The sequence below is a fragment of the Taeniopygia guttata genome, chromosome 1 (genome assembly GCF_048771995.1).
Source record: "Taeniopygia guttata chromosome 1, bTaeGut7.mat, whole genome shotgun sequence".
NCBI classification, from domain to species: Eukaryota; Metazoa; Chordata; class Aves; order Passeriformes; family Estrildidae; genus Taeniopygia; species Taeniopygia guttata.
In genome coordinates this window covers 76,962,231-76,989,087 of record NC_133024.1, presented here as the reverse complement: position 1 = coordinate 76,989,087, position 26,857 = coordinate 76,962,231, and the positions used below count along the sequence as shown (strand labels likewise).

The window sequence follows — 26,857 nt, the reverse complement described above, 5'->3', positions numbered from 1 at the left end:
AGAGATGGAGGAGGCATTCTCACAGGGAGAAATCTCCATAAAATCAGCATGTTTGTGGATGATCTGCTCTTAACTGTAATGAACTAAGAGTCATCTTTTACATATGTGTTATTCATAATGGAACACTTTGAAAGGTGGCCAGGCTTTAATCCTATTTAAAAAACAGACAATTCAAAAGAATTAACTGATTTTTCCTTCTTCATGACACAGCACAATGAGTTTTTAAGTGGCTCCATGATGTTAGGTAGAAACACATTCATGCTATGATTCTAAGAGGACATGCTTCAGATTAGTAAAATAGGTTCTTCCCTATACCTCCTCTTAACACAACCAAACTTCCCCTCACTGCTGAGGAAACTGGGGAGAACAGAAAAGGCTCGAGAACCACCACTTCCCCTCTCAAGGAAGGGACATGGGGAAAGGACAGAGCCCTTTCCCAGCTTCTCTTGCTTTAGTGCTGGAGGAGAGAGCAACATTTTTCTAAAAGAGACAAAGCAACATAATGATGATTCACATTAAATAAAGTTTAGGAGATTAAACTCTAATCTAGTCTAACATAATTTACAGTAAAGCCCTGAATATCAACAATTTTTTTATTGGATGAATGAGCTCCATATAGTTCCTGGGGATCAAGAATAAAATTTCCTGTTTTCAAGTATTTATGTCAGAGGAGTGCACAGACGTTTCTCAGCCATATGTACACTCCAAGGGATTGCTTTTACACCTCTGATACAAAAAAAAAAACATGAGCAGAGGGAACATGGGGCTTTGTTTTGATTCTTAATTATAACACTGGCGTTCCCCATGGAAAGAAGAGGCCAAATCCTATCACTTTCAAAATTTGCCTGAGAAAATTTTCAAAGGTCATCTTTGGCAGGAGGGACTGTGCCCTGCCTAGCCTGATGGCACACTGAAGGGAGCTGCAGAGTACACTATATTATCCCAGTTTTTCAAAACCACCCTTTAGACCACAAACAAGATAAATCCACAAATAGCATTGGTTTGGAAGCATTAAAATTCTCCAAAACTCTTCCCAAGTACTCAGAAATATATAAAGGCTATAGTAGCAAACCCAAACTGTTGTCTTGCTAGGCTGACCTGGCAGCTAACACCTCCTGGATGCTCTGAAGGACAACACCACCAAGACAAGATCCTGCTGGAAAAAATGCAGTTCTAGAAAACTCTTGTAAAGGTAGTAATTTTACATAACCCATGGGAACTAACTACAAAATCTCAGCTCACTATGTCCTTGGAAAATGAACGCACTGACAAGGAAATCTTCCTTACTGCAACAGGAAGAGAGAACTTTTTCACCTGATAATAAATCCACCTGACCTACATGCACAGTGAGTGATGCAGCTCTACAGCAGAAAGCTATAGCAGGGACTGCTGGCTTGGCTGAAAGCCCTTGAGACAGCTCAGCTCCTACACAGAGATCTTTCATAAGATGCAATTCAGCTTGCTGCCTGATATGAATCATACAAGCATGTCAATGCAGCCATTTTAAAAACCTATTTATTTTTTACAATCAAAATGAAAGCATATTCAGACCTTTTCCTGTGAAGAGCTGAAATAGATACAGGGTTTTTTTATGTTTAAGAGTGTGATGCATTTGTGACATATCAACACTGAAATCTGTATTATTTCTAATTTTATAGCTTTAGAATTTTGATTTGAACTGTTCACTTTAAAATATCACAAAGCCCATAATTCTGAGTAATTTCTTTAAAATGTACATATACACCAGTGGCAAAGAAATCCTATCTTTGCCTGGGAATAGTACTTCAGGGAAGGTAACTTTCCATTACTAATAGTCAATTGTTCCCACAACCAAAACTTAAATTTCTGTTGTAGAAATACCCAATGTCTTACAGAGTCAGAAATGTTGAGAGGCAGCTGACAGTCTACATCATATGGCACTATATATCTGAAACTGTAAAAACAGCATGTGGATCCCCAGCCAGCATTTGTGAACAGCATGACTTGTAGGGTATGTTCAGCAAGACTAAAGCTACCTTTGTAAAATAAATTTTTAGCTACACCAGCATATCTTCCTATCACCTTTCCTATTCTGAATTTTTGAAGCCCTCCTATCACTCTGCCTGGTCCCAAAGGTGTTGCAAAAGCCCCATTGCCACTCATACCAGGAACAGGTCTAACCTTACTTTCAGGGTTAGTACTCAGCACACTATAACAGCTTTGCTTATCAGCCATTTCTTCCCACTGGCTTGCCTCAGAAAATTCACTGAAATATTTTCGCCTTGTGAATTCTGTGAGGTTGTTTCTGTTTTTCTGATTTAGTCAAAATATCAGCTAGAAAATAAGATCCAAAAGAAGAGTAAAGAAATGACACCTGAAGTTGTGGTCCGTGCTGTAGTTCTTGAAGGTAAGAAAGGTAGGCACTGAAATGGTAAAGGAGATTAGGGTATGGGTATGGGTTCCCTTCTTCTGGTGCTCTCTGTCAGCCATTAGAGAACATAATTGTGAGGGTAAGGCACAGGGAAGGAAATCTTTCAAAACTTCATTGAGAGAAAATACTGCATATAAATTAGTTAAATATTTTTATTTTATGGCCACAGCTTCAAAAGCTGCTACTGCAACCAAATGCAGTTTTGCAAATATTATCAGTTTCAGTAACAGGAAGCTCATCTTCCTCATTTTCTTCTCAATGAGCAAGCAAATAGAGCTGCTGACATGCCAGATTATTAATCTGTCAAATTTTAACTTAATCCTAATATAAACCACACATTTAACTTAATCCTAATATAAACCCAAATGAAGATCCGTAGACAGGCAAGTTTGGCCCAAGGCACTATGAACCTTCAGTCAGGTCCTGGTTTTCCCCAAATTCAACATTTCTGCAGCAGTTTGAAGGAAGTCCATAAGTAGCATTTTAAATAATATAAGATACAGCAATAAATACTCAAATTCATCGGTACTATTTAAGAACAATGAATAAGGGACAGACTCAGCGCTGCTGTGTTTCCTAGTGGGTTTTCCCCCCTCAGTTTGAAATGACCCATTTGCAATGGGCCACTGAACACTGTACTTCAATGCATGTTCTTGGCATATCTTTCACACAAAGTCTCCAAACACTTCAGAGACATTAATAAATTAAGCTGCAAGAGCAATAACAAATTTAACTACACATTCATAGAACCTATGTCTCAAACTCTTCCTGAGTACCTGTGGCAGATCTAAAAACAAAATTCAAACTTCCAATCACTTTGAATTAGGCTTCTCTACTAAATCATACAATCACACAGTCTAAGTCAGGTTGGAAGAGATCTCAGAAGACCACCTCAAAGCAGCACTAACTACTGATCTACACCAGGCAGATCACAGCTTCATCCAGCCAAGGCTTGAATAGCCTCAGGGAGGGAGGATACACCACCAATGGACAATCTCTTCCAGTCTCTGACCACCTGCATGGACAAGACATTTTCCCCTTGTCTGCAGGCAGCATCTCCTCTCATGCAACTTGTGCCCAGTTTTTTTCCTTGCACCATTTCTGAGCTCCTCTGAAAAGAGTCTGGCTCTGCACCCATTCAGCTCCCCTCAGGAAGCAAAATGTCCTTCAAGACCCAACTTAGCCATGTCTTCTACAGGATGAAGAAACTCAGGCCCTCAGCCTCCCCTCCTGTGCCATGATCAGCCTGATGGCCCATCATGGCACATTGTCAGACTCTCTCTTGTCCTGGGATCCACAGCTTGGCATAGGGACTCCACAAAGAGACTGTCAAAATCAAGTGGAGGGGAAAGACCCTTTCCCTGGACCTGCTGGGTGCAGCTGTGCCAGCACAGCCCTGGGGGTGGTTGGCTACCTTTGCCACAAGGATACGCCACTGACCCTCTGCAGCTTGTCCTACAAAAGCACCCAGGGCCTTTTGGCACAGGTGCCTTTCTCCAGGCTTCAGGAACATCCCCCAGCCTTGACCTTTCAGTGATGACAGAGATGACAGAGAGCAGCTTCATGGTGAAACATGACAGCTCCCTCAGCGGCCTCCAGTGTGTCCTGTCTGGTCCCACAGACCAGCTGATTTAAAAAGACCCTAACTCCATCCTCCCCTGCTATGGCTGCTCTCTCCCTCCCCAGAGTTTTGTTTCTAGGCCTGAGACTGGGCAGACTCTGACAGTGAAGCCTGCAGTTTCATGGGACAGTGGATCCATTTGACTGGTTTTCCTTCTCATTTTTACTGCTGATACACTTGTAGTAGCCATTTTTGCTGTTCTGTTTATCCCTCACCAGTTTTGATTCCAGACAATCTCTGAACTTCCTCATTCTGCTCTGATGAGCCTGGACCACACTCTTCTGTTGCTTCTTGGTAGCTTGTCCCCACTTCTACCTCCTGTCTGCTTTCTTTTTGCATTTAAGCTGAGGCAGTGGCTCAGCTGTTGTCTCAAGTTTTCGTTACCAATTTCCCCCCTAATTTCCTTGAAATCTTATACCCAGTGGCACAGCTTCACTTTAACAGAGCTAGAATTTTACCACCCTTGAGAAATTGCTACTGTCAACTTTGTCATCTTGATAATTTTGAAAATTTTGCTTTTCTGTAATTGTTTATCACAAATAAATGCTTATGCTATAAATTATTTGATATAATTAAGCTGCAACTTAAAATACTTCAGTTTGATACACAACTACATCTTGTATCATACAGCAGCAGCCTATGAAATGTGGTGAAACAATACTAATTCACTGTGACAGGAGATATAATCTTAGTCTTTCAACACAGAATTTTAGCATCTGAAAAATGCTTTCCAATCATCTTCAGCAGCACACAGGAACATCCAGCAGTGCCACTTTCACTTTTCAGAATTAAAATAGGCACATGTGAACTCTGTAAAATTTTTCCTTTCTGACATATCTGTAAAGAGCTGAAGGTTAAAGAAAGCACTATCCGAGAGAGTCCTTCTGGAAAGCATTAACTCACAAGAAAGAGAAAAGAATAAAATTTCATCCACATTTTTGAAAGGACATGGGACATTTTTCAAGCCTATTTTCCTAACCTTCTGGGCAGAATATTTATACTCAAACCCTAAACAATGCTTGCTATAGTCCAAAGCATGTAGGAAAGTACAGTTAGGAAAACCAACAAATACGAAAATAATGTGTCAGCAAACTTACATTCCTGTTGAGAAACAGCTTTCACTAGGAAACATTTGCACCATTTTCTTGTAATACATTGTTTAAGATGGCTGACTTGTCACTTATGTTTAAGGTTGGAGTCAGCGATCTTAAAGGTCTTTTCCAATGATTCTATGGCTCTACCACATGGAACATAATAAAATGGTTATTTCCAAATATTTTTAAAAAATTGTTTGAAAGTGAAACTGAATGCATGCTAGATCATTCTCTTTTATTTCAATAACAAACTGCCCACCTGGTGATTCTGAACTAACGCTTCCTTTCCCACTTCTATTCTTACAGACTGTTTCTTTCTCTTCCCTAAGAAATGCGTTGCAATAATAACAGTATCTCCCACTCTTCTGTGATGACAGATTATGCCGACTCCTGTATTCCTGCAAAACTCCCTCCCCGCTTACTCACACGGGATCTCTTTGAGTTCTGGGTAACCAGATTTTCCCAACGCCTTCACAAAGCCTATCACTGTGACATTACTCTGTATATCTTAAGAGTTATTGTTGTCTTTCTGGTTGTCACTTTGTCAAAGGCAATGTTTTTCCACAAGTACTCTTCAGTGCTGATTATATCACACAGATAATTTTTAATTACCTTTCTGTTCAGAGCCACACCATCTTCACAGTCCAACACTGCACAATCTACATTTAGTGATGGGATTTTTCTTATCTTCTTTTCATCATCTGCAGGTACATAGAGCACAGCCCGTCTGGGAACATACTTGTGTGATGATGCAAAGCGATAACTAAGCTTAGGAACACCAGCTGGCAGAGGACAATCCACCCTGTAAAGGATATTGTTAAAATTAGACTATTGGCAGCAGTCAAATACTTGACTATATTTTAAAAGCAAAACATTCCTGCCTAGATAGTGGCTGGTTTTGGGCTACTTATATATTTTTTCTCTTTGGAAGAGCCAAGTTAGAGAGATTAGCTGACAGTATTACAGTTAATTACAATATAAAACTCCAAAACCACTATGTTCAATAGAGGTTGCAAACTTAATCATAATTGAAGACCTGCCAGGGCTGAGGTTTATCCATGCAGCTTTAATTACACTGCCCATTCTGGGTGCTACAGCAACTATGAAATAGAGAAGGGTGGGGGTTCTTTTTTTCCCTGTCACAGGACTCCTCTGTAGGATGCAGACTGTGCTGGGAATGGATCAAGACTGCTCTGGGGAGGAAACTGCTATCTGCCACTTTTCCTCCAGGAGCTGGATGCCATGCTGTGAATGAAGCAGGGGTGCTGGTTAAAACAAACACGGGTTTGTGAAGCTCACTTTGCAACCGTAGCATTATATCAACAAATGTATTTGCATGCAAATTTTAAATAAGCAAGATGGATGGAGGGGGAAATGAAGAAAAAAAAAATTAAAACCCCATGCAGTGTGGAGCGTTGCTACTCTCTTCAGACCTTCCCATCCGCAGCACAGACTTCCATTGACAGAGTTCACAAACCCAGCAGCATCAGCAGCAGGTGTTTTTTTTTTTTTTTTTTTTTTTCCTGTGGTGTTTTTTTAATTCTGTAAATGTTTTGTGCACCACACATTAGTGCAGGTGTGAGCCTTTGGTGCCACATGGCTTGAGAGGATAACATCCCTGTGGCCTGTAGGTGTGAGGTCTGGCGTGGTCTCCACCATGTGCTGATATTCCTGGTGAGGGCCCAGCACACCAGCTCCAGGCAGGAGCTGGGTTAGTGCACTTGGAGGCTGTGGGACTGCCAGAGGAGGCTGCTCTTGAGTGCTGTGGGGAGCTTGCTTTGCTCCATAATTACAAGCACAGAGAAATAAATTATAGAGGGTGCCACTGTGTTTCTTGGCCCTCCAAAAAAAAAAGCCCCTTGCCTGCTCCTGTTTCTCCTCACTGCATGCTGTACCCCCCAGGCCTTTCTGCTACATCAAAGATGAGGACAAAATAATACATTTTACCTTCATACTAAGCACAAGGCACTTAGACCACAAAGTAATCCTACCATATAACACCATTATGCATTATCATGTATATTATTCAGCACTTTGAATAATGCAAAGCTTTCCTAGCACCATGCTGAACATGTCATTATCACATCATGTCAGGGACCCATGCATTTTCCTGTGCCCCTCTTAATAATGCTTCCCAAGTTGCTAGACTTGGATGACACATGGCTACACACACATGTGGGTTTTCTTCAAAGCAAACATGACTAACGCTCTCAAATGCTTGGAAACAAGTTCAGTCGATCTGAATCAGGGCCAATGTGTCATGTCACTGACAGACTACTGTAATACTCGCCTTTCTATGCTGAATCTGTTAAAGAGCCCTCTCTTCCCCTAGAGTGTGCACCCTTAAAGCTGAATATAAGACTTGGGCTAAAAATACAAATAAAGATTTTATCACATTTTTCCCCCAGTAAACTAAATTGAAAAGGAAAATTATTTCATCATCTCATCTGCTGCATCTCTGCATATCCTGTGTGGATCTACTTTAAGAGCCTACAAAAACCACTGATGGGGTCTTCTTTGCAACATGCCTGGTAATGCTCAATTCAGTTTAAGAAATGGGACAGATTGGCAGTTAACAAGAAATTATATTATTAAAAGTGCCTGTGTTATCTTTGTTAATAACAGCAACAGCTTCAAGACTCAGCTGTAGGAGGTCCTATCAACACCTGGAAACACACAACTGAGATCCACTGAGCCCCCGCAAAGTTTTCTCTTTGCCTCTCTCTCACAAATTACTTCATGTTCCCTGCTTCAGGCTGAAGTGGGGATGGTAACAGAACTTGTGGCAACTCAAGTGGCTGCTAGACAAATCCACTTAATCTCATTTTCTTGCAGTAGTACGCTTTAGTAAGCAAAGACGAGGTGGAAGAGTGGTTTATCTCAAATGGAAAGAGGAGGATCTTTTTTCAGTGTGACACAGAGGTCAGTAAAGAAGTCTGCAGTCCTTCCCATAACATATATGAGGGAACAAAAGTGATTAGTTTCTATTCTCTTTCTCTGATGGCTTCAGCCTTGTGGTTCCCAGGAGCACAAAGGAGTCAAAGAGCTCAGCCCATTAATAGTTAACTCCATCCTGGAGCCAAGCAGCCCCTGAAGCACCCTTAATGACTGCCTCTCACCAACCCTCCAACCTGCCAGAAACCTGATAGACGTGGCTAACACCATAATCTCAGAGCCTGCTGAGATGAGATGTATCTTCTGTCACACATGTTTCCCAGGATTTCTTCTGGGCTGTCATCACACCAAGGGCTGTTTGACCAGCCATTTTCCCTCTCACTGTTGCAAGCCCCATGAAGGCAGCCTTGCTCTGCATACCACACGCAATGGTGTGTAGTGTTGTGTAGGTGAAAGCACCACCACCTGCAAACCAGATTTTGTCAAGTGTCACCATCCAGGTCTATGAACTTGTGTTTAGATGGAGGAGCAGTACAGCTTCCTCAGCAGACCACCTGACTCCAAAGGAGTGATAGACTTAATCCACTAAAATGCCATCATGTAATAGGCTTAATGCTGGAAATGCTACTGCCAGGTGATTATTGGTATCTCCTCCTCAGCTAAACAACTTTGTAACCACATGGGCTCAAACAACAGGTTTCTCAGGACATGAATTATTATTAAAAGACACACTACACTATCAATGTGTCATATTATTAGTTTTTATGGGATATCTTAGCAAGCTGAAGAAGAATTTTTTTTTTCAAAAAGTATGTCCAGGAAAAAATATATACAGCAGGAGGTCGTGTCAGTGGACCGACACAGAACCCTTCGCCTTTCAAAACCAAGAGCTCTAGAAGCATTCATATAAAATTAGAGTTTTCAACAAGTATCTTTAGGTATGACTGCAGTAAATTGTGTCAATGCTAATTCTTCGACATATATTCTTTAATCATCACTGTGCATTTTCCTCGCAAAGTCATATTTTATGTTCTACAATAAAAAAGCAGAGGAAGACATGGATTAATTAATAGATCCATTTGTCTATAGACTTATTTTAAACAGTGGCAAACCTTGGGGTGCTCTGTATATGAGCAGTTAGCTACTCTGGTAGAAAACACTTCCCTGATTATCTTGACTTCTGTTATGTTGATAGAATGAAAAAATCCCCAGCAGTTGCTTTTTTAGGACAAAAAACCCACACAGCACTGCAGTCTCGATTATACTGTTAACCCTGTGCCATAAAGAGGAGGAATATCTTACATATGTTTCCTGGCTCCAAGTACTTTAATGATTCAAACTAAGCTTGACTATGCTTTAAACTAAACACATGGACAAAAGCCAAGTGAATTTGCTAAGACAATGTTTCTTCCTTTAAGCACTGTAAGTTAAAACAAGGACTAGGCTATTGGGTAATGCTCATTAAATTGTTTTACAGCAGCATATTTTCATTCATAGCATCTGGCAGCATGCTGAGTGCTCTTGGGTCTTGGAAATAAAACTAAATTTCTTCAGCAAACATAGCACTCTACTAAAGTCTTCATCAAATATGTAAAAGTAGCTGGCAAGTTAAAGTTTTTCATGGTCCTCTGAGAACCATTTCACCCAAAAGTGAATAGTTCATCCTCAGAAAGGAGAAAAGAAAACCTATTGGAGTACTAAGAGACACTGCAGTTTGCAATGGCAGCCGTAGAGTGTGACTGCAAACAGTGAAATTACCCCAAATTATGCAAATTTCTCTGCTATAAACTGCATTTTCACATTCCAGCATTGCTCATACTCATACACATACTAAAATGCACACACCTGTGCAGTCACATTGGAGCCAACAACATATAGCTCACAAAGTAAAGTACTCGCACAAGTGATTTCCAGCACTTTAACCTGTGCCTCTGTTCCCTGTTTATTTGCTAAATCAAATCAGCCCTGGAAGATCTGCCAAACACATAGAAAAATATTCATTGCTCAATAGGCCAAATCTTTCCTTCTACAATCTTTGGCACAGTGTTGGCAAAGTGTTCACAAAGAGCATTTTTAGACACTTCACTAAAACTATTAAAAAAATCTGGATAATTTCCACATGTATTTTTGACCTCTGCGTGTGTAACTGCACACCATGATGTCTGTGGAGCTGTGGAAGAAGGAAAGAAGTGATCCAAGACCCACAACACACCCTGAAAAATACCCAGCTAATGTAGGAAAATGTCGTACAAATTATTTCTGCAATATGTGCAAAAAAACCAAAAAAACCCAAAACAAAAAAAGCAAAAAAAAAAAAAAAAACACTCCAGAGAAAACATAATGGTTTTCCTGTGTTGAATTTACCAGGGAGTAGCACACCATCGCACACAAATAATCTGCCAAAAACAAAGGAAACTTCTATGGAATTACAAAGCCCCACAATTTGCATAGTAATTCTTTCTAATTAAGAAAAGAAGATACAAGTTGTTTGTTATAAACATCAGCAGGCCCTGTGCAAATACGGAGGGCTCGCAGCCGCGCTGAGTGTTTGTCGAATCAAAGCGACTCGCTGGAGAGTTTTATTGGTACAGCTGCGGCGCATGCATTTTATCACACATGCTAATAATCCTGGTTATGGCACTAACATTTTAATCATTTGTTCTCTGGGCTTGTTTCTCAAACAATTAGCACTAATGAATGGCCAAAATACCTCGGATCATATATGTCTAATTGCAGTCAAGAGCGGTTATTGTCCGCATGTACATTTCAATTCACCTCTGGGGATAATGTTTGTTAATTGTATTTCTTTATATAGCAAGTGAAAAAAGGCTGTTCACTCAAAAAGGGACTAAGTGTTCTCTTCTTTTCCTTTGTTCCCACAAGAAGCTAAAGTCACTTCAAGAGGCACTTAATCCCATCATCCATGGTTACAATTGCCTTACAGCATCAATCAAAAAGAATTTGAAGTAAAATGATGCAGCTATATTGTGTAATTAAAAGCAATTCAGGTAGTTATTACTTGGGGCATTTTCCAGGTCCAAATACTTAAAATGGCACTGCGGGGATTCTAAATACTGTAGTGTTTTAAATTTGGTGAACTACAATATCTCACAGAGAAAGGGAAGGAATATGCAAAAAAAAAAAAATCTCCTAGTGTGTATTGTAAAGTGAAAGAAAAGAGGAGGAACAGCTAACGTTTGAAGTGACAAAATCTACAAGTCTCCATATAAAAGGGAAATAAAAATATCAAGAAGGGAGAAAAGGGGAGGAAAAAGAAAAGGACAACAGTTTTCAAGGAAAAGAATTTCCTCATAATTGTTAAAAAGTTAACATGTGAAAAAATGCTAACATTTCCCCGAATGGAAAACAAAAGCTCATGTCACAAGCTTTACCATCAGAATACAGGTCCCCAAAATCTTAGTACTCTCCTAGTGGAAATAAATGTGGGTAAAGCAAGCAGCTCTTCATTAGGAAAAAAAAAAAAAAAAAAAAAAAAGACAAGGGGAAAAAAACCAGGTTAAAAGTGAAGAGCGATGATATTTACTTTTGAATAAAATGTAAGGGAAGGAACTTTACGTAACAACTGCCACTAACCCTGATCCAATTATGCTGAAATTAAAACTGGGGGGTTATCAACATACCAAACACTCAGCTTTACATTTTGATTTCTTCCTTTGTTCCGGACTCAGTACGGTCATTTCCCTGACCCTCAAAAAACTAATTAAGAAACCCCCCCAAACCTAAGCCCTTTCCCGGGCAGGCAGAAGCCACCAGCTCTCATGGTTTGAGATCTCTTGACAAGCAGTTTTCTTTACCAGGAGAGGCTTTGTCTGATTTTAAACTTCTTACCATAAGGCTGATACTAGCTCACATAGATGTAACGTGAAGATTAATTCCCCTGAAGCTGATGGAAGACATAAAGGTATAAAATTAGCCCCCCAAAAGTGTGAAGAAGGTGAAAGAATCAACCCTAACACTTCCATAGCATCCTAAGGGAGACAGGCGGTCTGCACCCAGCTGTGGGGACTGAGTGGTGAGTTGAAGAAGCGCTCACAAAAACTCAGCGAATTAAGAAATTTAACCCCCGTAACAACCAGCTTTGGATATCAAAAGGGACAGATTGGAGGGGGTTGGTCCTGAGAGCACTTGCCTGCTGGAAAAACTGTAGCAGGGAGAAATGAAAAGGGGTCTTCCAAGTGACCTTTCACAAGCACTCTCTCCAGCTGATCAGGACATATTGCATTATAGCCAAAAAACAGAGAGCTGAACCAAATGGGGAAGGAGAGCCCCACTGATAAAAAAAAAAGAAGTCATGACACAGAGAAGTGTGAGTGGAAATGAAAACTAAGCACCAAATCCAAAGTTGCTGGAAAGTAATTTTAGGAAAAATATGTGGCTTTGTCTGCTATTTATAATTTTTTCCTATCTCCAGTAAATCAATGTAAGTCATATAACTGGGCCCCAGCGAAAAGATTGAATACAAACTAGGAACTTACTGGCAAAGGCTTAAAATAATGGACCCCTAAGCCATAAAATGATAAAAGGCTATCATAGGTTAAATAGTTAACCAAACTTTCTCCTCCCACCAGTACTAAATGTAAAAAAAAAAAATAAAAAAGACCTTTTATTTACCCCACCATGTTCTTTCAACTACATTTGACCCTGTTGTTTTGGTTCACTCTGAGTTCCATCATGCCTTAAATTGCTTTGACTGAAGATCAGGCATTTTTTTCTTCTCAATTCAAAATGGCCAAATTAGACAGCGAGGATAAAAATAAAAGGACCGCTGGCTTCTCATATTACTAACGTGTCCTGTTTTGAGGGCAGCAAAAATAGTCTGTTTGTGAGGAAAAGGAGAGTGCTACGGTTCTTTGACTTAAGAAGTGAATTTTAAAAGAGATTTAAATAATGGCTCAGGGTGACAAGGGCTGCTGCTTCTTACTAATGGCAACAGGCTGCTCCTCTCGGGCAGCCTGTGTGTGTGTGTGTGTTTGCTATCATCCAAGGTTAATTGGTGTCCTGTCTTGGGGAGCTTTAGCATATGTGACATACAGTTGAGGCTTTGCTCCCTTCCTTACGGTGTGGATAACTCTGAATAACTCGCCATGCCCATAAAGTATTCTTGAGCCGAGTTGTACCTCGCTTTGCTTTTACCATTGGCAAAGTATCTGGTTTCTAGGGATGCTTTCTGCTGCTTAATCAGACCCACAGCACTGCAGGGCAATGCAAAAGCACTCTGTCTGTCTGTAACACATTCATTTTGCCACTTCCACCTAAGGAACATGCAGTTAAGATAACAGTTATTTTCTCTGTCTTCCTAAATATAAAGATATAGAAATAAATGCTAAGTTTAGACAGTTTTAAAGAAAATTTTAAATGCTTTCATTTGTTTAACTAATTCAGTTCCTAAGCTGCATTTTTTAAATCTACAACATTCTAAATAGAAACTGCAAAATTTTATCTAGCTGTATGCTTTCTTCAGTGAAACTCTCGCATTACATTTTTTTGTACATTAGAATTGCAACTAGCAGCTGCAACAGAAATTTGCAACACATTTTAAATAACAAATACATCCCACAATAAAGATGAAGATCCAATACCAATATAAAGAGATTTAGAAAAAAATTACATATAAATTAGCCTTTTTTAAGGTATGCATTGAGAAGTAAGAAGATATTGCTTTGGATGTGTGATGATGCATGATTTGTTTTGATTTACTTGGTTTTGTGTACAGACAAATATGCACCAAGTGTTATCAGAGCTGTGCGGCACAAAACAAAAAACATGCCTTTGCAGGTTGAGAATCTTCCAATTCAGGGGGAGGACTAGGCATATATAACCAAGAAGCTGTCCTGGAACATCCTGTGCCAAAATCTGTCTTAGGAAGTGAATATATAAAACCCACAAATCTGCAATGGTTGCGCTTTTATACAGTCAGACCCATCCTGATGGCCTCTACAGAAAAGCTGAACTTTGAACAGATTCTTTATGTCACTGCAAAACCATCTTGGCTCTTCCAGTTCTCCCCTCCATCTTCCCATCAGTTTCTTAACTCCCTTGCTCCTAATTCTGACCCAGTCTTTTCACACAGTGACTTTGCACCCACCCATCTCAGTGTACATACATAAAAATTGGTAACTATGTTTGGGCAGAATTTCTTTTCTTACTGAATGTGTTTTTCCCCTCTTTTCTTCCCCACTCCCCTCCATTCCCTCCGCGTCGGTTCCCACACCAGGACACCGGGAGCATCCTCACTACTGAGCTCTTGCAGCCCCCGCCACTGGTCCAGCTGTGTGCGCATTGACTAAATGCTACAAGGTCAAGATCCAGACCAGGATTCAAAAATTCCACGCTAATTACTGTGATTAAAGTCTGAGTCCCAAACTCATCCAAAGACTTCTGAGCAGTTAAGGAGCAGGCTGCTAATGAGTTATACACAAAGTAAGAAACAGGCACTTGATAAAGTCAGAATCAATAAAGTGCCATTCCTGCCTGTTAAAATGATCTTGCATCCATAACAGAGAGTCACTACATCCACCAGAGCCTGTGCAGGTTAGATATCCATGTCTGTATGGCGTGAGAGAAAAAGAAAACAGTACAGACCTTGAAATAATTTCTGATTTATATCTGAGTTAAAATAAAACTACATCGAAGTAGTGACTGACAATATTTAGCAGAAGGAAATGAATAGAGAGTCAATATACTAGTGCTGCAGAAGACAGAAGAAAGAAAGCATTTGTCATCCACTTAGAGTCTTCCAGAATTTCTGATTTTTTATTACAAACTGTTGTCTTCATACTTTTGGTTGTGGTGGGGATATTTTGCAAACTGAAGGTCCCTTCACGCTTCTAGGAATTTTTCACTGGTAGACCATATTTTATCTCAATTTGCAATTTACGTCAGTCTACACTTAGTCAAACCACAAGCATTTTTGATGATTCCTATATGTAGAAACATAGTAAATTATAATACTATATAAAGCCCAGATATTTTTACCATATAAGAAAAAGAAAACAATATTGCAGTCTTCTCTGCATTTTGAAACTGCTCCTGTAAACCCATTTGAGCATGTGCCTAGCGCAGAGAAATCAAAAAGACTAGTCAAACACTTACACTTACATGTGCTTAAGTGCCTCCAGGACTGGGGATTAATTTTGAATTATGAAACTGCTCAATTTCTCTGTGTTCTTAGGCTATACATGGGTCATCCTGGTTTTTGTACAGAGACTTGTGCAAAATTGAGACTTAGATGTATACGGATGCAATCCAGATGAAGAATATATTTTAAACAATATAAAGATGCTCAATTTCATCTGGAGAAAAAATCCAAACTTGCATGATATTTTCAGAATAAGATGAAAAGCAAAAATATTATTTATGTTTAGCCAAGTATTATTCTGTTGAATTATTATGTGGAAGAATTACTATGTCAAAGAATTATTTTGTATTAAACTGGACTTACTCAGAATGCTTTTTGCGCCAAGTAACTGAGCAGTGAAGAACAATTTAGCAAGCAATTAGTAAATATTAAATTCATGAAGAACACTACTATAAAACTACAATGCTCCGCAATTACATAAAAAAAAAGTTGTAATTACATCAAAGCTGATGCAATATGACAGAAAAAAAGAACGAATACACAATGCTTTTAGTTCAGCAGCAACTGTGGCCACACTAATTGAAAACCAACCGCTCTCTGGCTTTGAATACAAGCCTGGTGGAAATTTTAAAATATTTCCTAAACAGACGATAAAGAAGAACACTTACAAATCCTACGGTGCTCCAGGCAACACTTAACTTTGGAAATGTCTACAGGCAGAAATACTACACTGCAATATGGCTCAGGATGGCACAAACAAGCATCTGTGTTTATTTTTTAACTAGTGGATTTATAAGAGCAATGAAATCCCTACATAAGCATTTTATATTGACCTGATATGGACTTACTGTTTTAACCAGGTTTTTAACTAACTCTACAAGTTAATAAAGGCAACTACATGAATCCTTACTGCCTACACATTAAGATAAGAAAAACATTCATTAAGCAATATCCAGACTGTTTTAATTACAGGAATATCACTCTTATTTGTAGTATAATGTTCGTTAAGTACAGTATAACATTTTCTTAAAATGCCCCAGAGGCAGTTAAACTCTTGATTAGCTATTAAAAAAAAAAAAAGAAAAAGAAATCTCCCTTAACTTCAATCACAGAAGTTAATGCCTACTGCAATGAAATTCCAGCACTTATAATCATGCAAAAATGTCCTATGAAAATCTTATTAACCATGAAAACATTATATAAGATCAAATGAGTCTTCTGTGCTGTTAGCACTACTCAATGTTAGCAAAATGTTGGACTCTTCCTATGATGATTGTGGTAGTAACAATAGTAAGCCCAGCCCTATTTCTTTTGAAAATGACATCAATTGAAAACCAGCTCTTATTTTATTAATTTCAAAATATAGCAAGGAATGCAGGAAAATTCTGATTTTTATATTTTCTTGCCTTTAACTACATCTCTGTTCTATTATCCAATGTTAAAATATACCAAACTAGAAGCAGTGGATGGATTAAAAAACATTATAAAGACAGAGCCTTCATGATCTCCAGTAAATTAACACTTTATTTAAGTGCTTCATTATCCAATAATGAAACTTCCTTTTTTCCCCTGCCTTTTCCAGTACATTACAAGATTTAACATTTTTACTGTTATTGTACAGAGGACAATGAAGCATCAACATTTTCTTCAGTGTTTATCCTGCATCTGCCCCTTATTCCATACATCTCTTGAAAAGAAACTGTTCATATTTTTGTTTGCTAACACCACTAAGAATTTCAAAAATTGTGAAAAACACGATGCATTAAAAATTGCAATATTTTTAAAATGCATATTGAAACATTATTTTCTGGTTCTGTGTCCCTGACTTTGTATTTTCAAGCTTTTTCAAAGACAAAAAAAATCTTGAAAAGTAAGAAAAAAAGTTAAAGGTGAGATTTCAGGAATCTAGGATTAAAGGACATAACAAATATGGTGACAATAATGATAAATAGGTGACAGTTGTCAGCTCATTTTGATATTTCACATAAGCAGATGAAGGATAATTTTATTATATGGAAACAGGCATGCCAAACCCTAACTCAGCAATGGCCCTCCAAAATCATCTCCTTAGTAAGGTCAGCAAACTAAAAATTGCAAATTTAGCACCCACCAGTCTCTTCAAGCTCAGCACCTCTCTATCCACAGAGCTCCCCATTGTGAGTGATCAGCATTTGCTACCCTGAAAGGGACAAACCCCTCACTCTACTGAGCTGGTGGGTCAGGTCCTGCCACCCCCATGGGTGCATAGTTGGGGGGAGTGGTCAAAGCCCTGGCTGCACCCTTCATGGGTAGATTCAGCCATAATACTCCTCCTGACTCAGGCAGCTCCTATGTGCCTTGAGGAGGTGAGCGTGCCTGGGGGAGCTGAACCCCACCCCAGGTGTCCACATTAGGGAAGCAATTTCAAGGAACACATCAGTCATATCATGACAGCCTGTCCTACCAGGCATAACCTTTGCTGTGTAGGCAAGCTCAGAGACCATAAAGGTGCTGAACCTACCAGGCAGATAATATGAATGTGTGATGGAGGATAAACATTGGCCGAGGAATACATTTTAACACTAAATAAGAAGATAGCCATAGCTTTTTTTTTTTTTTTAGCCCTATTTAATTCTCCAAACATTTTCACAGAACTCTTCAGATTAGCTTTGCCATATCCCATGAAACTCAGAAACCTGTCCTAAAACCATGGCTCCCAGGTCCCTGTTTCAAATCCCCCACTGAGAAAGTCCCATCCCATTTGATGGTCAGTTTGTCATAAACATGGACACTTAAAAAAATTATCCAGATTAAAAGCCAGATGGGGTGAAAATCAACTACTCTGCAAATCAGTATGATTTTATTTTAATTTAAAAAAAAAAAGGTCAAATTATAACGTAGCAGCTCTTTTTGGGGACACCTATGGGCCTTTGCACGTGCAAGTCCAACCGCTCTCATTTTATGACATGCACTGTTGAAGTTTCATATTTTTATTTCCCAGGTGAGATTACTTGTGTGGGTATGGCTGCTATAACATATATTCACTGTGGCCAGTGAACACATGAAAAGGCACACTGACACTTAGGCTGAAGAATCTGAAGAATCTGAAGAAGCTGAAGAATCAAAGATTCTCCCCTGACCAGCACCCTTGTTCCACAGGATGCCCCTTTTCTCCCAAACATCACAGTTCTGTTAAATGGGGATTTCCTATCTCACTGCATCGCAACACACATCTTCATCACTGGTTCCCCTCTCTTAAAACCAAATTTTAGAAAACAACATTGTCCTTAATGGCTGCCTAGAGGGGAGGAAAGAGTTGGACATTAGAGAGAAGTTGGCAGAGAAGGAAGGGAAGAAAGAGACAGAAGAAGAGGTCACCAAGCATACAGCTTGCTTGGGAGACCCATGAAGAAGAAATTCTTCCAACTTAGTTTAAGTGTGATGGTTTTTCTCCTCTAAATTCTTGACACAGGCTGTTCAATATTTATTTAAAAATAAGTAAGAAGAAAAATCCACTGCCTCCCTTGCAGTCTGCACATATAAAGAAAATGGCATTTAGCTCATAATGATGGTGCATTACAGATAAGCAAAAGTCCTGGATTACAGGAAAATAAAATCTATAATATGAAATAGGATTAAGTCTACTTCCACATAACAGCTTTTATGACATTTAAATGAGCAGCTGTGTTTCTTTAAGTGTTATAGCATTCCACATCTGTATAAAAACTGAATGACGGACAGGCTCTCTCAACTCACTGATATATAACCTTGTGAGGATAAAAAATCCCTGTGAAAATGCATAAAGGCATAGTTTGGCTTTCCTTTAAGTCTTCTGTAGCAACCTGTGTCATTAATATAGGTTTAGGCTTAAGGAAATAAGGCAGTTAGATGACATACGTCTTTTGTCCTGTACTACATAAAGAGAAAAATTATTCCATTACTGAATCAGCCACCTTTTTCCTTTGAGTAACATTTTAGATATACTTCAGTGTAAAGGCCCTGAGATACATTTTAATTCTGCAGCGCATGCCAGTAATCTGTAAGAATATTAAGAAACAGTACCTCCCAAAATTGATATTATATATAAGGAATTTGGATGGTTTGAACCAGTTTTAGTTTCATTTGGTGCCTTGTTTGCCATCATCTGTTTCCTTGCTGATAGGAAGAATGTTATGGGTGTTTCAATTTTTATCTTCTTCCTGAATAACAGTTTAGTCGAGCTGGTGTCTCAGTAACAGCAAATTTTGTTGACAGAGATTAGCATCAAATGTGGTGAAAAAAACCATGTTGCATATTCACTCTCTTCTCTAGAACACATCCAGAAGGCAAAGCCTTCTTCCTTTTTCTGTGTCATTTGTGTTTAAAGGAGAACAAGCAAAACAATGACCTCACTAGTTCTGTGTGCAAGCAAGAACAGAATGTGAGACTCCAAGCAGACATTCAAATAGGCCCACCCTTTAAAGGTAAGGTTTTCTTTTGGCCTGCAGCCACAATAGTCGGAGGTAAACATTTATATGTGTGCATGCTTGTGTTTATATATTTGTGCGCCTTTGTATATCTATCTACATACACACTCTCTTTATGTATTTGTGCACATATAAATGTACATATGTAAGTGTTCATATATGTGCATGTGTATACATGTATGTGTATAAGAAGACCCAGCATGGCATAGTACGACAGCAGCACTGGTCAGTGGAAAGTGGCAAAGAATTGACTTCTATAAATCCAAGGAATAATAAAACTGTTTTTTTCCCCAACTTTTAGTCTCAAACATTCCTCATAGTTTGCTGGAATAAACTACCTGTTCCTTCATCGCCAGCAGAGGCATTAGAGTGGGAATTCTTCAGTGGAATACAAAGTCTCCCCAGGATCCCAATATACTAGACGGAAGGCTGTTCCAGCATTACTTATCGATGGCCCTGCCTTGCTTTTGCAAGGCTTGAGGTCTTTGCATCCACACACTGTGGGCATCCTGTGTATCTTGCAAGTTCAGATGTGACCTCGCATATTTAGAGCTGCTGTAGACTGAAGCTGTGTCTCAGTGAGCCAAAGCAGTGCTGCCCCTCACATTACTGCTGTCTCTGACAAATCCCTGCCTGAATAAACAATCCACGTATTTTTTGCCACAAGTGACACTTCTTCTTTCTACTTCATCTCATGGAGCTCAACATTTTTAGCCATGAAGAAGTGAACACTCACATCCTCTTTTCCTTGACCATGCTCATACTGCTTTGGTGATGAAGGAGGGGATTTAGGGGCTGTTCCACCAAATCTCTACCAGTATTTGTTAATAGAGGGGAAGAAAAACTAATGGCTGAAACAGGCATTTACAGCAGTACCCAGAGACATTAAACTGAACCACAGAAGTGGGAGTTTGGGAGAATAGATAATAATTCTTTCCTTTTTACCTTTTGAGAAGCACCAGGATGTGGTGGGGCACACTCTTGCCATGAGTATCTTAAGGGTCTTTTCCAATCTCAGTTATGTTCTCCTTCCCTCTCCTAAAGGCCCAGTCTGGGCTGTGAAAATCGCAACTGAAGCCTTAGAAAAACAGACTCTGTTCCTGCCCTAAGCATATATAATGTAAATTGCTTTCCCACTATGACAACAGTCATACATGCTAACTTGAGTATTTTGAAGATGTTAGATTTCGATCCACAAAAAGGATATTATAACTATTAGTGAGTATCTCTTTTCATGACTCTGTGCCTTGTATTAGTTTGAAAAATAACCAGTAGTTAAGTTGCATGTGGTTATAATTACACCAATCTTAAAATATTCTGTTTCATTATTTTCTAACCTCTGCAAAAATGTTCCTGTTATGAAGAAAACAAACAGAAGACACATTCTAGACCAAGACAGATTGAATTATGGAGAAGTGCAGATAAAAGAGGCTGGAGAGACAAATAAGGTTTCAGGTGGCTGAAGTGTATTTATTACCCTGTTATTTTAACAGACGTTCACATCTTGATTCAAAATACACTTTTATTACTGTCTACACCTTTTCCATTGCTTGGAAACAGCAATCAACAAACCAGTGTTTAACCTACCACACGGAATATTAGAGTAGCTTGAAAACAGGGAAGATGCAGAACTTTGTAAGACTGTTCATGTTTGAGGGCCAGTAAGGAAGAAGCCTAAAAATCATCTACAGGAGGAAGAGAATGAAAGGGTAACTGTAACCTGCAAGAAGCCAGGTCTGGCAGAGTAATGAAGTGAGGAAAGCCTGGGACCTGGGCACCACACATATGGAAAACTGAAGCTGACCACATGCAACAGGCAGCTCTAGAAGTGAGTCAGAGCAAGAGAGGCAGTCAGCAAGAGAACAGCCAGCACACAGCAAGGCAGGATGGCCCAGATGGCCAGGAGAGAGGTGACAAATGCACAGGGTCTTGGTGAGATGGCCCCCGGGCACCACAAGGAGGAATCGGTTTTGGGTTGGTGCAAGTGGCAAGGCAGACTCTGCCAGGATATGTCCCCAGCCGAGCCACCACAGAAGACAAGGAAGGACTGTCAGAGAAATGAACAAGGAAAGGAAGTGAGACCATGGAAAAGAAATCACACTATCAACCAGGGATGCCAAAAAGAAGACATAGTAGGCATTCACTTAGAAAGTCTGAAGAAAACAAGGTCAAAGGCAAGATTAAAAGAGCAAGGTGAAGATGTAATTGAAAGATAAAAAGGGGAAGGAAAAGGAAGAGGACAAGGTCAGTGGAGATTTTGGTGAGGGAAGAATCAGGGAAACAGGTACTGAGGAGCCTCTTGATGCAGTATCAGAGACAGAAGATGTATTAGCTCACGGCAGCCAACTGTATCACTTAAGTAAAACAGGGGTAGAGTGGCATATGTCTTTGAGGAATGAAGCAGTGGAAAGAGGAGTCAAGGATGGGAGCACCAGGGAGGAAGAGGAGGAAACAAAAAGAAGACAGTGGGATCTTGTTTCAGCCAATAAGCTGAGCCTAATGTGAAGAATCTGAGCACTTGTGTAGTATCACTTGTGTAGTATCACCACTATGAACCAGGGCCTGGTTCAGGACCCTTCCAGCAAAAGACTGGAGAAGATGTGTAAAACACACAGAACAAAGTGTTTCAGCATTAAGAATGGAAATTAAATGGGGACTAGGATGGTCATCCCAGAAGCTCTTCTGAAACCTTCTAAGTGTGACCTGTCACCTCACTTCATAGTGAAAACAGGAAAATATTTTTACATGGCCTACACATTGATTTCCTGCATACAAGCAATCGTTTTAATTTAGGCTTCTAGATTGTTTTTGTCAGCTCTTAATGTTGCATAAAAATAAAGAAACTTCAGCTCCCCGCAACACAGTGCAAGTGACTGAACTTCCTTTCAGTAGCCAGAACTGCATCTATTAAATGTGTGAAATGCTAAAGGTAACAGTGTCCAACAATAGAAAATGAAGCAAAAGGAATTTAGACCAACCTCAGGAACCAGTTTGCCAAAATTATGGGTGAATGCTAGGGAAAAAGGACAATTAATACAGGGACAGATGGCTAAGCAAAAACAAAAGCCATTATCTAAAACCTGGCTAAGGAAAGCTTAGCAACTGATTGTTCAACAGAAGGAATTAAAGAACTCAATTAAATACAGTACTATCAATACTTTGTATCATAATGAATAAGAAAATAGAAGACTTGCTGTTATTTATGGCATCATAAAAATTTTTCTGTGGTTACATTAAATATTAAGGTGCTCAAGTTTTATACAGAAACAGACATTTCTCATCCTTGTGAGAAGATGGGTTATAGAATGCAAACAAACTCTAGGCCAATAATAAAAGCTTTACTGACTTGGTAAATCTTAGAAAACCATAATACTGTTCTGCAAGTGGTCTGCAGCTCAGGAGATCCTGCTGAAATCTGACAGTCTTTCCCTCCCCTCTTGACTTCCCCCTGAAACACGCATACATTTAGTCCTGGAAAACCATACTCAGATGGGACAGGCAGTCTTTGGCTGTGTCCCCATGGGGGTGAAGGGTTACTCCAGAACAGCAGCAGCATTTTTTGAAGCTGCTCCACCTGAAACATATCAGCTGACAGCCACCACTGAGCAAGAGTTGGGAGAAAAGCAGGGGAAGGGGTACAAGGAAGATATGTCCCACGTGTGCTTAGAGTCACGCCAGGATAGAGATCTGCGACCTCTGGCAGCTCTTAGCAGAGGAAGGGTGCAGCACAGGCTCTGACAATCCACTGGCATAGCAACCTGAAGTACTCTCTGCCAAGCAGCCCATGGAAAACTGCATTTGGGGGAGTCACAGCTGCTCTCCATGCTAAAAGCAGGCGCTTGCATTGCAGTCAAATCACTCGGTCCCATACAAAAAGAATTAACTCCAAATAAATGCCTGAATCTCTGTCTGCAGCCTCAGTACAAACATTGACTCTCTCAGGGGAGCACTCCATGAAAAGTTGCACAAGTAATGAAAATGAAGCCTTCTAACAGCTTTACACAGCACAAAATGATGGCTAAACCTGTCTGCAATCGCTGTCTGGTACGAACAATTTGAACCAATAGGCCTCACTCATATGTGCAAGCAATGTTTGGTTCTTTTCGATACTTTAGCAGTACTTTAATTATTTTAGTAATTAGTTAACATGCATTGTTTCAACATATCACATCTCCATGGTGGCATCATCAGTTTGTAATAGAGGCTTCTTTAAGAAAAGAAACAGCTTCTTAATTTTTTTATTAAAAAAGTTAATAATTACAGGAACACTGACAGTGTTGCTATAGTTACGACTATATCAGCCTTTCACTTACAACTCCCCGTTTTCAAGGGTCAATAACTCAGTTGTCAAAAATCCCACTGGGCAGTAGCCTGACACATCTTAGACATAAATGAAACAACTGCATAAATAAAAATCATCTGTTACACTCTCGTGAACATTTTGAATCAAATCAGTCTTTCCAGATGATATTTTGAGCATCCAACAGTAGGTTTTGTGGCTTTTTTGTATACATTTTTTGGCAGTCTTTTAGTCCTTTAGGTGCCCAAGTGTTTTTTGGCAACTGCCAGAGGGAAAGGAAGAAGAGCCATCACTTCTTCCTCCAGCCATTTCATCCCATCCCACCAGAAAGGAAGCAATTCTGGATGTGCCCGCTACGCTCCCAACAAAACTTCCCCAGGATTTTCAGGCACAAAAGCTTCACACGCATGTGCAGCAGCTGGATTACCACAAAAGACCATAACGGCCCTAAGAGCCGTTACGGTATATCAAGTGAGTAAACCGAAAACTAAGAAGGATTTACACAATGACCATAGTGGCTCCCTGGGAGCCGTTACGGTCTATCAGGTCAAAAATCCACTTTTCAAAGAGTGCCTAAATATGTGTATACCCAACAGGGCCTTGAATCTCCGGAGCAACTATCACACACATTTTCAAAATCAGCCGGGGAAGAGAAGGGAGATTACACCAAACAACATAAAGAAAGAAATTTTTTACAATGAATAAAAGACATATCATGCAAATTCTAAAGACCTACATTTAAATGGAAAAAAGGGCATATTAAGTTGAGAAATAGGACATAATGTGATTTCTTCATTGTCAAAATAGGTCCTTTGAGTTTTTTACTTTTTTTTTTTTTTAAATGAGAATTAAATGAAAAAGGAAATTTCCCACCAAAGCAAATCACTTTAAAAAAATTAAAAGTTAGGTTTCAAGAAGTATAGATATAATGCAATCACAGCTGGGTTCTGAATTGCAGTTCTGCTGCATTTCAAGTCTCTAGTCACGGCACAAGTTGGTAACAAGGCTCAGCTTTGCCTTCCTTTAATTCTTTCCCATTGTGTCACAAAACGAACAAGTTACTCAAGACAGTAATTTTCTCTGTAAAACTCACGTCTATTTTTTCTAAAAAGAAATCTGTAATAAATCATCAGCCTACTTACTTTTTCTTCTTCCCCTTCCTTTACATGACATATTTGTTCCTGCAGCAAACCTTGCAAGAGAACACTTTCTCTCTATGACCTGAGATAACGGTAATGTTGAAAGAATGGCCTCACTTGTCAAAGATTAGAGGGCTGTCTGCAGCCTACACTCGTCTTTACTTCAGCCAAATAGGCCCAATAAATGCTAATACTCAGCATGACGCATTGAGAATGCTAAGCCTCAACACTGACTAAGAAGAAAGTATCACAAATTTACTGAAATTATCTATAGCACAATAGAGAAGAGAAGGAATTAATCAAAGTCTCTCTCTTAATGCAATGCTTGATTGAACTATCCCAATCCCTTTTTAAATAGGATAACCTAGTGGCAAGTGACCCCGATGACACATCCTAGAGAGGTACACAAGTACCACTTGTTCGATTTTTTTTCTTTTATGACCTCATTAAGAAGGATTTTGAAGATTGTTCCTGAGTATGAGAACAAAGTGTCTGAAGATATCTCTAGCTTTTTATGTCTTTAGCCTTTTGCTGTTGAAATGGATTTTGAACAAGTGTTTATAAACTAAATACATGCACAAGCAAAAAAGAAAATTCCTTAAAAATGAAATCTCCTAAAGCTACCTTTTCTTAAATGCAAAGACTAGCTAAGTCTCCAAGAAACAAGAAAGTTTTGCCAAGACGAACTCATGATTGCATCTACCCCCCACCCTGTACTCCCTCTCTCTCCTTTCCTGTTATAGACCTCATTAATTAGATTTGGCGGCAATTTTCCCTTCCTTATCAGGGAAGACAGTCTGCCAAATCTGCTAGTGTGAAAATACTCCATGGCCAGTAACATTTTTTCCTAAGTGTTTGTTGATTCCACGCTTGGATTTAATATCAAGGATTATATTTTATAACCAGAAACAAACAAACAGATTTATAACTGAAGACTGAAAGGCAAACAGCAGAAAAAAAGCAAGCCAAGTACTGAACCAAAATGTAGCATTTTTATTGACTTCTTAGAAACCAAATAACCTGGCATATTAGTGTGTGCATTCTGCAACAGACATTCAGCCCCATTGTACTACTTAGAAGAGAATAAAAAGAAACCCTACTGTTTGAAATCCAGCGGAACATCCCCACAACAGAGCACAACTGTTCCCTCATGCATGAATGGGAAGGAGATGAAAGAAAAGATGGACTTCTGAGGTACAGCAAAAAACAAAGACAACAAAAGTGCTGATCATGAGGGAATGACACAACTCATTGCTGCAAAAAGGATGAGAGAAAGGAGCTCAAACAATGGTGCAGACAGCTAAGTGACATGTAGAAGAATTGAAAAATCTACAGAAGTGTCTTTTCTTTCCACACTTTACGAGAAACAATTAAATGTTGGTACATCTGTCATAAAAAGGATAATTGAAACCTGTTACCATCATTATAGATGGTAACTTAACTACCAAAACTGTAACTGTCCAATTAAGTGTTGCCCCCTCTGTTATCTATACCACTTGCTAAAACGAAAAAAAACCTTTAATGGTGGTGATGAATTACCCCCAGTATAGTTGTTACAAGCCACAGAGATAAACTGGCACCTTTTATAAGATGGATATTTAGGCTACAGGGTACCTACATCTATTTGTACGCACACAGATGGGGGAAGGTGGGCACACATGGGTGCATGCAGGCTCACATGCGTGAGCGCACACATTCATGCACTTGCACTCACACACCCACCAGCGAGGACAAATTTTGCAAACAGATGAGGTTTTTGACAAGGAATCCAAAAAACCCTGATAATTGTCAGAAGCCTCACTAGGTGTTTACTCCCCTGAAGGTCCACCAGCCTGCGAAAACAACACCGTGCTA

General features: G+C 39.4%; 1 protein-coding gene across 1 annotated transcript in view; it reads right to left on the bottom strand.

Annotated features, from left to right (window-relative positions):
- CLYBL (citramalyl-CoA lyase) overlaps positions 1-26,857 on the bottom strand; it is a gene marked incomplete at its 5' end in the record, with an annotated part of 164,394 nt that overhangs the window by 71,372 nt on the left and 66,165 nt on the right. Inside the window, 1 exon segment of the mRNA NM_001245137.1 lies at positions 5,738-5,927. Coding sequence (NP_001232066.1) covers positions 5,738-5,927 — 190 coding nt within the window.